Source organism: Ipomoea triloba, chromosome 6, assembly GCF_003576645.1.
Source record: "Ipomoea triloba cultivar NCNSP0323 chromosome 6, ASM357664v1".
In the NCBI taxonomy this organism is placed as follows: Eukaryota; Viridiplantae; Streptophyta; class Magnoliopsida; order Solanales; family Convolvulaceae; genus Ipomoea; species Ipomoea triloba.
In genome coordinates this window covers 22258876-22277225 of record NC_044921.1, presented here as the reverse complement: position 1 = coordinate 22277225, position 18350 = coordinate 22258876, and the positions used below count along the sequence as shown (strand labels likewise).

The window sequence follows — 18350 nt, the reverse complement described above, 5'->3', positions numbered from 1 at the left end:
AACAACAAAAAAAGAGGAAGATGATGAACAGAGGAAACACAAATGCAGCAAGGAAAGTGGTTAGACAAGACATAGACGAGGAATCTTTGGTTCTGTTTCGAGAGATGCACAAGCACGAAAAGGATGAGGTCGCAAGCCTTCTTCTCCCGGTTTCCGAAGAACTTGAATCCAATGGTTTGATTCATATATACATATATATATATAGAGAGAGAGAGAGAATTTGAATTTGTGGTTGTTGTTTCATTTCATTGCCAGTTGATGTTCTTGTATTTTGATTCAAAGATGCAGGAGGAGGCTATGGACTGTACAGAGTTACATCTGGAAGAAAGAATGATTATGACTGGTAAGTAGTGCACCATAAACTCCGAATACGTTCAATCTTAACTAAAACTCTAAACTATATTTATATATTACATCCTTCCTCAACACTCCCAATATTAATAGTAACATTAGGTGCTGTTACTTCATTCAACAAGTTTAAACTCAAGATATTGAACTTATAATTGTTGGAATGAGAATTTTAGTATGATTATGGATGATACAAAGCTTACCCTGATTTAAAATTTGTGTTTGAAATTAGGTTAAAAACTCCTCCGGCAACACCATTATTTCCATCACTGGAAATGGATGCAAATGCTCCAGCTTTACTCATTCAGAGGGAATTGCCCATTGTTCAGCCTCTTCTCCCTTCCAGGGTGTGTTCTTACTTTTTTCTCAACATGCGATTTTCTCTTTCTAATAATTTACATGAAGTCAAAATCTAATAGGCCAACGTAGCCAAGTTGATAAGACTATTTGACTTGGTAATCACAAAATTATTAATATTTTTCATTTGAACTAGTCAGCTATGCTTTTTTCCACTAAGGTCATAAAGCGGAATTTTAGTTGTGGGTGCTAAAACAAAATCTAACTGTACTTTAGTTGCATCCAGTTTTCAGACAATTCAAAGGCCCCAAGAACAATCACACCAAGATCCTCATCTCCAGCACCTCACAAAAAGACCCCTGCAAGATCATCAGTTGTTCCTGCAGCCCTAAACCTTAAGTTAAACAAATCCAACAACGCCGCCGTGGCCGGGGAAAAATGTAACCCAACATTCTCGTCTTCATCAAATGCTTCTTCTGCAAAGTCCAGCATTGTCAAGAACAAAGAAAGCAGCCTAAATCTGTCGGCTTCCAACCTATCAAAATCCTTGGGTCCAATAGATTCTTCTCCGGCCACCAATAAGATTCAGCCCAGAATCAGAGGAGTTTCGCCGCTGGTGAGGCCCAAAATCCCGGCCCAATTCCCCGGATTTTCCGACGAAACGCCGCCGAATCTCAGATCCGTTTCAGCCGCCCGGGGACGCTCCGCCGCCGCCGATCATCAACAAAAGCAACAAAACCAAACGATTATCCCAAATCAAAGACCGTCGTCCGTGTCCCGGACGAGGAGACAGTCGTGCTCCCCGAGTGTGGCTCGTGGCCGGAAAACAGCGCAGGTTAGTGAAGGAAACGCAAACAAAGAAAAGGTAACAATAACAATAAATACTAGGATTGTGCAACATGGGAATCCGCAGGTTTTGGGGAGTAGAATGGTGGACAAGTTTCTGAACGCCAGAAAGGCTTCCTCAATAATCCAGGTGGAAGGGATGATTAATGATAACAAAGCTGCTGGGAAACTGATGAACGGCTCCTCATCCATTAATGAGAGCTCTGGTTTTGGAAGAATGATGTCTAGAAATTCCCTCAACATGCCTCTCAAACACATGGTAAACTTCATCCATCAATTATTAGGTGTTATTCTGTATGTAATATAACAAAAAATAACATATATAGTTGTGATTGGTACAATATTATATTGGCAAACAACATAAAAAATTTCTAAGAATTCATACCGTATAACATTATGCATAATTACTGGAAATCGCAGGAGATTAAGCAAATAGAGTCCAATAAAAATGGGATGGGGGCCACGGCAAGAAAATCAACCTCAAACATGAGGGGCAGCAGCATCAGCAGTAGACCCACACCTACTTCTAATGGTAACACCTTCTTATGCATGTAAATTATTTGAAGAATTCTCTCTGTATTAAAAAAATTATATATCTTCGTGTTGTTTAAAAAAAAAAATAAAAAATCATCGTGTCATGCTTGTAAGTGTAATACAGTATTGGTTATTTTAACTTCATATCAATAATCTAACAGCATTGCATATATTCTGCTTTACATTGGCTAATTTAATTTCCCGTCAAATTTAATACTCCTAATTGAATATAAAAATAATGGGACAAGATAGGCGATATTAGGGTAATATTACAAGTCTCGAATTTGATATCAGGCACTCAAACTTCCATCCATAGCTTAACTTTACGACCAATTCAAAATAAGTTAATAGTTTTTCTTTGTTAGCAATCCCGATTGAATGGTTCGATTAAATGTAATTAATCTCCTCTACCAAAATTCTAGAGTATGAGCAATATGGCCGCCACAAAATTGGGGTGCACTTTTTATTTTTTATTTTTATATATATATATATAAATTACTTATCCACAAAAAATAAAATTTATCGCCTCAAAGGCCATCACATCCCGACCCAACAGAATAGATGAGAAACAAATTACAATAATTTGTCGTTTCATTACATGAGAAGACCCGTGTCTAGTGCGTATAATGCAAAGAGCCACCTCACAAGAGGTGAAATTCTACATTGCAGCTGTAATAGCTCGGTTCTACATCTTAACTTCATCTAATTGACCCTTGCTTGTCCCACCCTCTAGCAAAACAAAAGTTGTGCCAGATAATTAATAAATATAAATAATTACTATAAGATTATCATGAATTAGGCAATTAATTTAAGACTATGTTTGGCAGTATCAAATCACCATACAAATGATTTTACGGTTGCACCCTTTGGAAAATGAATTGGGCCAAAAATCTGCATATATAGATCATGGCCCAGTTCATGGAAACTGATTTGGAGCCCTTAATTCAACAATATTATATTCTCCAAAATAAATGCCTATGGCTATGTTAAAGATTAATGACATAAATTTGAGATCTTATATATTTAAAAACGGTTTAGTTGTAATGGTTGTCAAGAACTCAAGGTGCATATGGTGCGTGCATGCATGCATGGTAGTTCTGCTTATCTTCATGGAGTGTTCCTAAACTAGGGTTTGCATGCATGGGATTTTTTAATTGACTCTTAATTGAGAAGGGTTGACTTCTTTAGTTTGGGGGTACTCAAACTTCCTAGATTGAGGACACATTTCTTTAACTTGGGATCCACAAGCACCACACCCAACACCTACTTTTCTAGACTTTAGTGAAGATTAGGCATGAGAATTCAATAAATTAAATTTGATGGTGCTAAAATTTATAAGTGTAGAATGAATAGAGAATTTGAATTGACATAGCATAGTTTCTCTACTAACAAAAGATATTTTATGTCTTGAGAATGTTAAATTTCATTATTTATACACAATATACATATATTTCGTATTCAAGCTCTAGTCAATGGAAGAAGAGGAGGTGACATCCCCTGTTCCCCTCTTTGGGTGACACGTATATTCACCATTAGTCTTTGTCTTGAAATTTTATGAGCCAGACAATTGCGTGAATATAATGGTATAAAAGTCATAATATTTGATAATTGACCTATTCAAATATTATAATCTCAAATCAGGAAGCAAACCCAAGTAACCTAACACACCAGCTTTGCTTGGGGTGAACTCAAACCATTGAGCTCATGACTCATGGTATTGAAATCAATTCAGGCTCTAACAATTAATATATTATTTACTTCAATTTATAACTTATCTTTCATTAAATTAATCAAATCAATCCACAAAGGTCTAAGGGGATCACTAAATAGCTAGCTTGTTCCACTCAATACAAATATAAAATTGATAATAAAAGTTTTTATGATGTTTTATAATATATGGAGCAGTCTTAAATCTTCAGGCTAGTTGTGTAGCAAAGGGATTAGTCTCAGTTCTTATTTTTTTCTTTTTTTTTTTGGTTAAATAGAGGGTTAATATAATGCAATTTAAATATCAAATGATTTCACTTTTATATGTATACACCATCAGTCTCACCATGACGGAAATATGGTAGGCTATAGCCCTTCCCGGCCGCCCCCAAAAAAATTATGTGTAATAAATAAAGTGAGGAAAAAAAAATAAAAATGGCATATATAATTGCTTACTTATTATTTTAATTTGACTACAAAATGTAAAATCCCTGGCTTCAAAAGGTCCCACCTTGACTCGACTCAATATGATTGTGAAAGAAATTATTATTTTATTTTAGCTTAGACTATAGTATACCCAGTAGCATTAGTGAAAACTGTGTTAACCTACAAAAATTCATAGATTAAAGTGGTCTGCAGAAGATTGCATTTACTGCTAAAGATCTACATACCCTGCCTCCTAAGACTAATATTCTTAATTATTTACACAAAATTATATGTGGAGAATTGAACACCATTCTCAATAATATAATTACTTTGACCAAATTTATAAATTTAAAAAAAAAAAAAAAAAAAAAAAGTTGACAGCGTAATAAGGCAGCAGATAGAGCAGCATGTGGGGCAGCATAGTAATGGGTGGTACGAAATGGGTAGTAGTAGCAAGGGGGACAGAAGGCATGTAATTATTAAGGATGAGATGTATAAGGAGATGTTCCTTTGATTTGTTGTTTTCTCAGTCCCCTATCTCTCTCTCTCTCTCTACATATACATACAATAATATATATTTATATATATGTAGGGAAGCGTGCGTGCCAAACTCCAAGAAGAGGAATGGAAGGAGGGCATAGTGAAGCTAGCCTTAACATTACTAAATACTACTCTCCTACCCTTCTGTCATTGTGTTTGGTGACAGAAAAAGAGAATAGGGTGTTCAGGGAGAAAACAGGAATAGGAATAGTCAATTCAGACACATACATATATATTACAACTTAGATCAGACCACTAAACAAAAAGGAGAAGACTAGAGTATATTCTTATTCTACATTTTTTTTTCTTTTCTTTTTTATATTATGTATGTATGTATGTATGGGGGTGTTGAATTGATTGGCATTATATTGTCCAATAAATGCAGCAGTCAGGGAGAGAGTGGAGGGTTGAGTAAAGGCCAAACCAGAAATCCCATATGAAATCTTGCTTTTTGTGTGTAAAATCTTGCTTTAATAATATATCCCCATTGCATGTAGAAATGTTGTATAGATTGTATGGATGTGTACATGTCACTTTTGTGCCCACATACATTGTTTTTTTTATATATAAATATTTTATTTTGTGTTATTATCAATTAATGCTCTTAGTTTAGTGTTTTATGGAAATTTCTGGACCCTAATATGTCATATTTTATTATCACTTTTTCTTTTTATGTTTTTCTTTTAGAAAGTAGTAAATACAAACATTTTCAACTATAACTATTTTTATGTGACCGCCTCAAAAGATGTATGTTAAGACCAAACAATGATCATTACATCAAAAGTTATATGGGTAATTAATAGTAAATGTATAATTTTATTTCCTTACATTTGTGTAGGCGTGTAGTAGTGAGCCATACATTTTGATATATAGCAAGATGCTATACTCGACTCTTTGAGCCGCCACCCAACAGGATGATCGATTGGGTAAAACATGATTCTTATATCAGAAAGTACACCCTCTCGGTTGAGCCCATCGCACAGAATCTTTCTAGTGTCATTTACAATACGAATAGGTATTGGTGTATGTTGAATATGATATACACTAACAGTTCTCATTTGATATTATATACGGCTTTAGTTTCAATTCAATAATATAATAACATCACAAAATCATATTAAAGATCATATATATAATATCAAACACATAAATACAAACTATTCAAACTAAAACTTTATATCAACTATTAAAATGTAATTAACGTACCATACACCTAGATAGCCAATGAGCTATATATTCTCAGGAAAGTGCAGTAATATAAACCCTAGCAATCAAGCTAAGGCCGCAAACACATGCACCATTTCATCAATTTATAAATAAAACAATAGGTTTTAGGAGAGCTCAATCTCCAATATAATTCGAGCCCAAGTGATCGAAATTTGAACCCCCAAAGTAAATTTTATCAAGAACCCCAACTAAATTGGAAGTATGTATATATTGCAATAACCAAGACTCACTATTTGACATACATTAAGTTCAAATCCTGGTACGGTTATAAATGAAAGAACGTAACAAGTGCTAAGAGACCTCTGATCTTTTGTTGAGTACGTTTAATCAAAACTCGAACTCAGAAGAAAGTATATGATAGTAAATTTGATTGAGGTAGCTAGAAGTGCAAATTAAATACATATTATATTATGTATGTTATAATAACTAAGAGTAGATATAGGCATATATATATGGGAGTGAATTGAAGGTTGCTAGGTGCATGTGATAGATAGAAGAAGTAATGGAGTGTGTGGTAGCTAATTAAGTAGGGAAGAAGCATAAAATAAAAAAAAGGAAAAAAGAAAAAAATGTCAGATGGGCGGGGAGAAATGGTCAGAGGGACAACCCGAAATAAATGCAAAGCAAGAAGACGTTTTTTTCACCATTAGGGCTTCTGGGAGGTCGTGCTCCAGTCGGGAATGGGATCGCACCATTTCTACCTCTTCTCCCGTCACTTTCACTTCCTTCCTTCTCTCTTCATCCTCTCTACCTTTTTACTGTTTCATCTTTCCACTATATATATTCATTGTTTCACTAATATGATTAGTAATTCAGTAGGGTTTATACATGTGTGTGTCAAATTTCTAAAAATCTAAAGTCTACGACTAGGGGATGGACTGAATTATTCAATTCTGTCACTCACCAATTCACTAAATTAAATTTAATGCAACATAGTTGGTTAGAAAATCAAAATTAAACAAGATTAGTTGCACACTCATACAACAAAGTAATGAAATATAACACAAATTAGACGTGGCAAAACAAGGCCGGCCCCCTCTTTGGGCCAGTTCCATGCTTAAAAAATTTCAAGTCTATCCATGTCCTTTTGTGACTCATTATTTAGTTCTTAATCATCAGCTCGTAATCACTTCTAACACACATTGTATAGTTAATGGACAATGCGAGTATATACCTATCATATCATTAATACATTAAATATTAATAATTTGAGCATGCATTAGATAGGCAAATATTAAATTGAAGCATGCATGATGGATAATGGGGAGGGGGTTTTTGTAATATAGGGATGGTGGTAGGGAAGTATTGAAGAGGACAAAGAGGAAGCAGCTATCAAAGATGTCAGGTGGTGAAGGAAGAAGAGGTAAGAGGAGACCCACAGGGCTGGCCTCCCATTTAAAGCCAAGTTAAAAGGTCATCATTGCATCTCCGCAAGTACACCATCATTGTCATCTCTCTCTCTCTTTTCTCCTTCTTCTATTCTCCCAACTTGATTTTGAAACTTCACTGCCCTCCTATTTAATGCCTGCTGTCACAACCCTTCTCTCTCTCTCCCTCAGCCTACTGTTAGTTTTATTTTTAGGGTTTGTATGTATATATGACATTCATTCATGCCTAGCCTAGTATATGTAGTCAAACTTCTCTTTTCCTCTTTAATTTCTGTGTTTTCATCCCCTGCCTGCACCTATGCTATTTGTTCGTTTTCACTGTGCTTTGATATGAATGTTCTCTCTTCAATTCTTGGATCACTTTTAACCATACCTGGTACAACTCAAATACTGTATATATAATATTCATTTACATATAGATTTATTATTCTCATCTGGAATTGCCATTAACTTATTCTTTATCTTTGATCACAATGGTGTAGTATTAAATTACCAACTAACATTTATGCCATCATGCTAGAATGATCATTGTGATCCTTTGACAGGTAAGGTCACAATACAATGCGAGATTTAACCAGTGTAAACCTTTGAATACTGACTGTGAATCTTCTTTTGATTTCATATGTGACTAATTTTCAATCAAATCAGTGAATGCACAAGTAAGCAATTTATACCGAGGTTTAAAACACTTAACATGAGCCTCATATTATCAACAAATGTAAATTTTGATACAAATGACATTTTTCAAGCTAAGTATTTTTTTTAATTTGGTGTTGAAATAAATAATCTCAAAGTAGCAATGAAGCACAATGCATAGAGATCGACGCATGTAATAATATATATTAAGAAACCTATATAAGATATCTTGGGAGGGCAAATTTTGTCCGTCGCAATATATTTTGATCAAGTACCTATCAAATAAAGTGACTTTTTATTTGACAGATAGTCAAACAAAACATGTCACAATTTGTCCATTTCAGGATATGCATAGTATTATTTTATTATTATTATATTGTTGAGATTATTTGGGAACCATTAATGTAAAATTGGAAACCCTAATGCTCCAAAACAAAATAAAAATGACTCCCTCTGACCAATAACTATTATTAATTAAGGATAAAAACCCTAAATCAAGAGTTGTGAAGTATATATATCAAACAAAATAGTACACCTGGCCTAAATCATTAGAAACCATACCTTAAACTTAGTGTTTAAAGTTTGATTAGTAAATATAATGTTTAAAAAGTTTAATTAGCTAACAGCAGTGCAATTTAGTAGTAGTAGGAGTAGTATTTAATTTAATTTGGTCTCAGCTCATAACAATGGATAGAAAAAGAAATAAACATCATCGGATCATATCATCAATTCACCATCTGATTAATATTAATTTTACCTTAACTATAATGACGATGAGAGTATGTTTTTGTTCTAAGACGGCTCGACGGGAGTACGCCGGCCGTCAGCGCCGGCGGCTCGAGGCGGCTGGAACTGACTCAAGGGTCCAATGCTAGCCGACACGTTCATGTTCATGGCTAGAAGGCTGCTCGGCTCGTAATTATTGATCAAGTAGGGTTGTTGTTGGTCTCTAGGGAAGAATTGATGTTGGTGGTGCTCACGCGCGCCGCCGCTGCCGCCGCCGGAGGCGGCGGAGCCCATCAGGTTGAACCCTAGGTTGTTCTGTTGCTGGTGGTGGTGGTGGTGGTGAGCGGCGGCGGCGGCTGCAGCCGCGGCTATGAGGTTGTGAGTTGTGGAGCCGACGCCGAGGTGGGATTGGTACTTGGACAGCTCGGATTTGGCGCAGCTGAGGTCCATCTGGAGCTGGCGGAGCTGGTGCTGGAGCAGCGAGATGACGCCGACGCAGCCGTAGACGGGGTCGCGCAGCCGCATGTCCGCCTCGTAAGCCAGCGAGTTCACGGCGTCCTCGCGCTGGTGCGGCTGCAGCTCGTTCAGCAGCTTCGTCACGTTGCTCGCGCCGAACACCTTGTGCACGCTCGCGAACTTCTGCGGCTGATCCGGCGGGAAATACGGCGCGAACACGCACTCCGGCTGGCACTTCCGCCGCAGAAACTTGCAAGCCGCACACGGCGAGTTCGACGAAGACGACGACGCCATCGAGCCGAGCCGATCCAATCCTTCTCACCCCTCTTCACACCACCTGAAAAAAAATCACCAAACATTATACACCGACTCTCATTAAACCGCAAAAAAATTCATTTTACTTTAATTTATCGCACCACCTTAATAAGTATATATTATTTTAGTGCAGGAAGTTGGAAAAGGAATTAAAGAGATGAAAGCAGGGATTATGGATTGGATCTCGTGAAAGTATGAAAGTAAGAGCTTTAAATTACTTTTTAAATTATAGTAGTACGTACTCGTAATAATATCACTCTTCACGATGTTCATCTCCAAATTCCAAAAAAAAAAAAAAAAAAAAAAAACTACCTACTAGTAGCACTATTACTGAGAAAAATGGTAAAAAATTTATGAAAAATACTTGCTCTATATAAGCTCCAACAATGTCAAACAAGTTATACTAAATTAGACTTTTTTTTAAGAAATGTCACAGGATCCAACCAGTAATGGAATATTTAGAAAAGAAAAATATAAACTAGGATAACAGTTCAATCAAATTATGGTAATTATGGTAAAGAGTTGCAGAAGAAGAAGGGGTAAGAATATCATTACCTTTTCAAAGTTTTTCGTGCCGCCTCCTTCTCAGTTCTCGAACCGTTCGGTCAAACCTTTTCGTTCAAGCTTTTAATAAATTTAATTTATATATATATTTTCGGTTTCGGTCAGAGAGAGAGAGCTACGGCGGAAATGGAGTCGGAGACGGAGATCTCACAGCTCTTTGGTCGGCTTCTTCAATTCCGACCTGCAAGTTTTCACTTGGTTCAACTAACGCCTGGTGTTTAGGGCAGAAAGATGAGAGATGCAGAGAGTAATGGAGATAGAGTGTGAAAAGGGAAGCAATCTTTAGGTTCCATATGTAAAGGGCGGAAAGGGGGAGAGGGGGATTGAAAGCATATAAAGATGGTGACTAGAAGAGCGCTGCGGAAGTGAAGGCGGATAATTAGGGCTGCCAAAACTTTTCTCGTTTTTTTTTTACCCCTCTGATCTGATGTATGTCTGTGTGTGTATGTGTGGTTTTTAATCTGATCTGATAGAAAGAGGGGGCCGAAGGGATGATGAGGAGAAATCGCCCAACACCAGAGGCTAAGGCTAAGGGGGAAATCAAGCCGAGAAATCGCAGCCCAATTTGAGTGAGGTGGGTAGGGTGGGGGTGCACTGCCTGCACTCTATATATACATACATACATATATTCATTCATATATAATAGTCTTTTTTTTTTTTCAGATAAAGTTAGGAGGGTTAGAGAACCATTCTGAGCAATCAGACATAGAAACGGATGACCAAACCAAATGAGAAGTAGCAGTCCCGTGAGACCGTATAGATTAATTTTACTGCAAATCTAAAATGATTAAGGGCTGAAAATTAAATTATAACGCAATGTCACTTGTGCAATTCAACTATGTCTTTAGAAATGCTTGATAGTGCCTCGGAGCTTAGCATAGTTGATTTGTCACCTGACTTAAAAGTCATGACGGGAGACGACAGTGTAGAGGTTAGGATCTAATCGGTTAGCTAAATGCGCAACTTGCGATTACCTCTACAGTGACTCTAGGGGCAGGGTTGCAATTTATCTTCGCATTGGTGGTAGAGGCGGGATTCAGTGAGATTAGGATTAGTTCGGTAAAACTGGGATCACCTATTTATATATATATATATATATATAAAATGTTTGATAATACACTCAGGCATAACTTGATCTCGCACTCAAGATATATATAATAGTGCACTTACGTGTATAATCATTAGAAGTACCATGACGCGTTTCTGAATATAATATTATAATTATCACTTTATTTTTTAAAATACTTTTTCTTTAATTTTCAATCTTTAATTATTATAAATAGATGAATGTGATTATTGATACGTTATTAGGTGAGTGCTAATTCTTGTGGGAGCCAAGCCCATACAGTTTGTGAATATATAAAGTGGAGCAATGCTTATATTGTGACTAGCTCGCACAACTTTACATTAATTATTGTAATTTTATCAGCTTTATGATTATGATAATCTGTCGTATTTGTTGATTTAAATACATATATAGGGATTCGTGTTGTCAAATGCAATTATAATGTGAGTCCAGACACGCTTTATGTTTTAGTTTGAACTAGTATTTTACTCGTGCGATGCACGGATGAAATTTTTTTATTAGATATTTTAATAATAAATTAGAGGTTAAATTATAAACAATAAATAATTATCATATTTTTAGTGTATATTTGTTCAATGATAAGATAAGTGTAAAAGTATGAGTAATATATTTCTCGATATTTAATGTCATTACTATCTAAATAAATATGGGAAAAAGTGTAAATAATTTTAAAAATCATTAAGATGATTAAAGATTCTTGGAATCAAACTGTATTTGAATTTTTTTTAAAATTACTTGATTTAAAACAGTTTTGTTCCCATAGTTTTTTTTTTTGTATAATAAATATGTTTGAATAGTTTATAAAAAAAAAATAGTATACAATAGTCTGGAATTAAAAAAAAATCTCGAAATTAAAACATAATTACTTTAATTACTACTGTAGTAAATTTTGTTTTGAAAGTAAAGAAGATAATAAATTTAATAACAATTATAAAATTAAAATATTATTTTAGAATGAAGTCGAATATTTACAAATTCTTAAAAACTTCCTTGTATACAATGTTTGCTGTTGAAGTTTTTCTGGTGCTTTCACTGTCACAAATCAATATTTTCAGCCCTTCTGGAGTAGTGACCCTAGAAACTGCAACATATAATTGTCCATGACTAAAGACAGGTTTTTTCAAGAATAGGCCTACATGAGAAAGCGATTGTCCTTGACTCTTATTAATTGTCATTGCATATGAGACAATTAATGGAAATTGTCTTCTTTGAAATTTAAACGGCAACCTCAAGTCTGATGGAGTAAGTGACATTCTCGGTATGAGTATTTTCTCACCTGCACTGGTTCCGGACAATATCCTTGCTTCTAGAACATGGTTTCCAAGTTTAGTAATTACCATTCTTGTGCCATTACATAAACCAATTGAGTGATCAATATTTCTTAATAGCATAACTGGAGTACCAACTTTCAATGTCAATGCATGATTGGGTACACCTGAACAGTTGATTCCATTTAAAAATTCTGGACTGTGAACACCAGCTAACATATCAACATTAGAATCAGATTTGCAAGTACTATCACAACTGAAATATGTAATTCCATCAGACGTGTTTAAAGAACTCATATATTCATTTATNGACGACAGTGTAGAGGTTAGGATCTAATCGGTTAGCTAAATGCGCAACTTGCGATTACCTCTACAGTGACTCTAGGGGCAGGGTTGCAATTTATCTTCGCATTGGTGGTAGAGGCGGGATTCAGTGAGATTAGGATTAGTTCGGTAAAACTGGGATCACCTATTTATATATATATATATATATATAAAATGTTTGATAATACACTCAGGCATAACTTGATCTCGCACTCAAGATATATATAATAGTGCACTTACGTGTATAATCATTAGAAGTACCATGACGCGTTTCTGAATATAATATTATAATTATCACTTTATTTTTTAAAATACTTTTTCTTTAATTTTCAATCTTTAATTATTATAAATAGATGAATGTGATTATTGATACGTTATTAGGTGAGTGCTAATTCTTGTGGGAGCCAAGCCCATACAGTTTGTGAATATATAAAGTGGAGCAATGCTTATATTGTGACTAGCTCGCACAACTTTACATTAATTATTGTAATTTTATCAGCTTTATGATTATGATAATCTGTCGTATTTGTTGATTTAAATACATATATAGGGATTCGTGTTGTCAAATGCAATTATAATGTGAGTCCAGACACGCTTTATGTTTTAGTTTGAACTAGTATTTTACTCGTGCGATGCACGGATGAAATTTTTTTATTAGATATTTTAATAATAAATTAGAGGTTAAATTATAAACAATAAATAATTATCATATTTTTAGTGTATATTTGTTCAATGATAAGATAAGTGTAAAAGTATGAGTAATATATTTCTCGATATTTAATGTCATTACTATCTAAATAAATATGGGAAAAAGTGTAAATAATTTTAAAAATCATTAAGATGATTAAAGATTCTTGGAATCAAACTGTATTTGAATTTTTTTTAAAATTACTTGATTTAAAACAGTTTTGTTCCCATAGTTTTTTTTTTTGTATAATAAATATGTTTGAATAGTTTATAAAAAAAAAATAGTATACAATAGTCTGGAATTAAAAAAAAATCTCGAAATTAAAACATAATTACTTTAATTACTACTGTAGTAAATTTTGTTTTGAAAGTAAAGAAGATAATAAATTTAATAACAATTATAAAATTAAAATATTATTTTAGAATGAAGTCGAATATTTACAAATTCTTAAAAACTTCCTTGTATACAATGTTTGCTGTTGAAGTTTTTCTGGTGCTTTCACTGTCACAAATCAATATTTTCAGCCCTTCTGGAGTAGTGACCCTAGAAACTGCAACATATAATTGTCCATGACTAAAGACAGGTTTTTTCAAGAATAGGCCTACATGAGAAAGCGATTGTCCTTGACTCTTATTAATTGTCATTGCATATGAGACAATTAATGGAAATTGTCTTCTTTGAAATTTAAACGGCAACCTCAAGTCTGATGGAGTAAGTGACATTCTCGGTATGAGTATTTTCTCACCTGCACTGGTTCCGGACAATATCCTTGCTTCTAGAACATGGTTTCCAAGTTTAGTAATTACCATTCTTGTGCCATTACATAAACCAATTGAGTGATCAATATTTCTTAATAGCATAACTGGAGTACCAACTTTCAATGTCAATGCATGATTGGGTACACCTGAACAGTTGATTCCATTTAAAAATTCTGGACTGTGAACACCAGCTAACATATCAACATTAGAATCAGATTTGCAAGTACTATCACAACTGAAATATGTAATTCCATCAGACGTGTTTAAAGAACTCATATATTCATTTGTAATTCCATCAGACGTGTTTAAAGAACTCATATATTCATTTATAGAATGTACCACGTCAAGTGTTGGTGCCAATATCGCCCTTTTTTGTAGTACCACGTCAAGTGTTGGTGCCAATATCGCCCTTTTTTGTAAGTACGATGGATCATCAATTATACTTGAGAATGATGTTTGTAAGTACGATGGATCATCAATTATACTTGAGAATGATGGATATAAGTACGATGGATCATCAATTATACTTGAGAATGATGGATATGTGCTTTCCACAATTGCTTTAATGGGATCTGTAGAATACTGTAAGAGTATTTGTCCAGGTATCTCTATGTATTCACATTCATCTGTTTGCCCCTCAATTTTGCCATCTCCAATTTTTGCAATCCATTCAGAAAAATGTTTCAGTTGTGCATAATCATTATTTGAGGATGAGTTTTGGAGTCTCATATTCTTTGTCAAGCGTAGGACTTTACAATACCTCCATAGGTAAGATGCATTTATTGTTGCATGCACAATATCTTGTCCTTTATATTATTATTATTATTATTATTATTATTATTATTATTATTATTATTATATTATTATTATTATTATTATTATTATTATTATATAAAAGATAAATTTCCCAAACCACAAATCCCTACCTAAATGGAAAAACAAATCCGTATACTATTTACAATAGTCAATAATAAAAATTCACATAGTATTCCTAATTCATAAGCTTAAAAGTATATCAATTCCCATGAATTGTGTTTATAGAAAAAAATTAAAGAATTCCTAATGTGATAAGTATCTGAATTTCCAATCATTGGCTAACCAAAAAAAAAAAAAACTTAATTATTAATTTAATAAAAAAATATATTACCGTCTGTACGATTTGTGGGACTTAGCCGTGACTGTTTTATGGAGGTTGGTTCCAGCAACTGCTTCATGAGTATTATAGCCTAAATGTGTAGTTTGAAAAGAGTATGGAATAATATAGCTTAAAACTTAGTTGAAAGACATCTTCAAAAAAAACTTAGTTCAAAGACAACAATTTGGTATTTATATTTCTGTGATGTAATATTTTAGATAAAAGAATAATATATATTTTGATTCTGCTCATATTTAGAATGATTATCAATGAATATTTGATTTTAATTTATACACCATAATAAATTCAACAAATTTATAATTATTTTATGATTTGGTAAATATAAAATAAATGATTCTGCTCATATTTGTAATGATTTTTTAACAATTATATATATATATATATATATATATATATATATATATATATCAAAACCTTAGTAGAGCCATTTTTTTTTCCTATTCAAAATTTGAATATTTGTATTTTATAAACAAAAAAATTGAAAAGTACATAAATAATACTTTTTTGTTAAGAAAAATAAGTAACAAATTTAATTTCTACTACTGTGTTATTCCTATAACATATTAAGATAAATAGAAAAAAGTAAAAAAATAGAATTGAAATGAAATTAAATTGATTTATGGCCTACTCTTTTATGAAAACACAAAAATAAAATATTGTTATAAAAAAAAAAAAATTTACACTACAATTGTGTTGTTCTTCACATTGTCCTTTTTATTATTATTATTATTATTATTATTATTATTATTATTATTATATATTTTGGGACTTAGTCATGACTGTTTTATTGAGGTTGATTCCAGCAGCTGTTTCATGAGTATTATAGTCTAAATGTATAGTTTTTAAAGAGTATGGAATAATGTAGCTTAAAACTTAGTTGAAAGACAATAGTTTTGTATTTATACTTCTGTGATGTAATCTTTTAGTTAAATGAATAATATATATTTTGATTCTGCTCATATTTAGAATGATTATCAATGAATATTTGATTTAAATTTACACCATAATAAATTCAACAAATTTATAATTATTTTATTGATTTGGTACATATAAAATAAAGATTTTGCTCATATCTGTAATTATTTTCAACAATATTTGTTTTTATTTTACATTGTGGTGTTGACAGAAATAATATCCGTAATATATAATTTAAGGAATTAATATAAATTTTTATATAAATTTTTAAAATATATTGTAGTTAGGGTACTTGATTATGTTCAAATGTTTGTTTTGATAAGCCTATTTTTTAACAATTAAATACAATTTGATTTCTTAATTATACTATTACTAAATTTCATTTCATTTTTTATGAGTAAATTGAATCAGGTAGTTTGTTATTATATAATTTTTTTGAGTACTACTGCAAATGTTACAATGTAGTATCTGTTCATTTGAAATTATATATTTATTTATATATATATATATATAGATAGATAGATAGATAGATAGATAGTTAATATTTTTATAATCTAAGAGTAATAAAAAATCTCATAAAAAAGATTTAAAAAATATAATATATGGAAATAAATATATTTAATGAAACATTTAATAGCACAAAAATCTGGTTTATAACAGAAATCCAATTTATTTTTTGAAAACAGAAATCCAATTTATTAAAACATGACAAATTAAAAAAATACTCACACCAACATAAATGCAAACTAATTCAACATAACTTTCAAACTTTCTGAACAAATGTAATAAATAATTCACCAAATAACTCCACCCTTGTTCAATTTCAAGGTTTTTCTATCTTCACAATCGATTTTGACTTCTTTCCAACATTGGATGAAAATGAATCATTCAAGGTATGTTTAATGCTGTTACTGGAAGATCCAGATCCAATTATTTCAACATCAACGTCTTTTTTGAGATCTTTTCTTGGTGTTGTGACCTCACCACCTGAAGACAATTCCTATAAAAAAAAATGTTTCTATAATTTATGTTGTCTAATATTTTCAAAGCTAAAAGAATAAATATAAACATAGTTTATTATATAACAAAGATAAATTACCTCAACACTGTTATCTTGACCATGTTGGAATGTAGAAAAAGCATCTGAATCCTATACAATGAAAGTATATATATTATTTACTTTGTATTATTTAAAAATTAATTACAAATTAAATATGAGGTATTTCCAACCTGGCTCTCGAGCACCATACTATCACGAACTTTTGAAATAAGTCCTAGTTCACGACAAAGTTTCATTACGGTCCAAGATCCATAAAAATTTGATAGGTGCTCTGGCTTTACTTGAACCTTAAACAGAAGGGTTTGGTGAACTACAACATTCATTTCCGGGGGAAACGAATCCATTTCATCCTATACAATAAAGGATTTGAATTAGTATAATTCTAAAAAAAATAAAAGAGAAGTTGAATATAATACAATAACAATTAGTTCTAACCTCCACATAAGATTTTTTTTAATTCAGATGCAAATTTTCCAAATAAATCATTGCATTCACGATCCCATAGTTGGAAGGCTGCATTCCCAGTCGCATCAGAGACTCTTATGGTAACTTTATATCTAAAGGTACCATTGGGCCAATAATTATTGCATTTCAAGCAATGAAAACGATTCAATGACGGTTCTAATTTTTTTATGCACCTATTACAGGATAAATAACACCAATCTCCAATATTTTGAAAAGCCACAATTTTGGCTAACACCCAAAAGCTTCCAACCTATATGTTTACCATTACAAAAAATCAAATAGTAATTTGAGAAAGAATATTTATGATTTTAAATTTACACTTGTGTTGACAATTGTAGTAAATTAAATATACACACCTCAGGAGCATCGTACAACTGACTAATATTCCGGATTGTCTCAGTGTTGATCTCATATGCTATTGTAGATGATGATATTGTTGATGTACTAATTGAAACCTTTGGTGTAAGAGTCACATCCCCCCTTATAATTTTATTTAATATTATTCAAATTATATAAAAAGTATTAATAAAATTAAATATTCAAATTTAGTACGATTTAATGTTTCAAATTCAAAATATACGTACAATAATTTGAAATCAACAATTTGCTGACAACTATT

General features: G+C 32.6%; 2 protein-coding genes across 2 annotated transcripts; one reads left to right on the top strand and one right to left on the bottom strand.

Moving 5' to 3' along the window:
• The first annotated feature begins 585 nt into the window (after nt 1-585).
• On the top strand, nt 586-2046 carry LOC116023666. The gene is made up of 3 exons (XM_031264667.1): nt 586-695; nt 922-1750; nt 1912-2046. Exons 1-3 carry the CDS (start codon nt 628-630, stop codon nt 2044-2046), a joined length of 1032 nt encoding a protein of 343 aa, XP_031120527.1. The 5' UTR covers nt 586-627.
• A 6654-nt stretch (nt 2047-8700) lies between these two features.
• LOC116022965 (protein ASYMMETRIC LEAVES 2) lies at nt 8701-10550 on the bottom strand. Its single transcript, XM_031263885.1, has 2 exons — nt 10002-10550; nt 8701-9468 (listed from the first exon to the last, which is right to left on the bottom strand). The coding sequence occupies exon 2, from the start codon at nt 9423-9425 to the stop codon at nt 8742-8744; it is 684 nt and encodes a 227-aa protein (XP_031119745.1). The 5' UTR covers nt 9426-9468; nt 10002-10550; the 3' UTR covers nt 8701-8741.
• Between the last annotated feature and the right edge of the window lie 7800 nt (nt 10551-18350).

Excerpts from the sequence above, each read along its gene's own strand:
- LOC116022965 (XM_031263885.1), bottom strand. The coding sequence starts at position 9,425 with ATGGCGTCGTCGTCTTCGTCGAACTCGCCGTGTGCGGCTTGCAAGTTT.
- LOC116023666 (XM_031264667.1), top strand. The coding sequence starts at position 628 with ATGCAAATGCTCCAGCTTTACTCATTCAGAGGGAATTGCCCATTGTTC. Across the intron at positions 696-921 it reads AGCCTCTTCTCCCTTCCAGG|TTGCATCCAGTTTTCAGACA; the intron begins GTGTGTTCTTAC and ends ACTGTACTTTAG. Across the intron at positions 1,751-1,911 it reads ACATGCCTCTCAAACACATG|GAGATTAAGCAAATAGAGTC; the intron begins GTAAACTTCATC and ends TGGAAATCGCAG.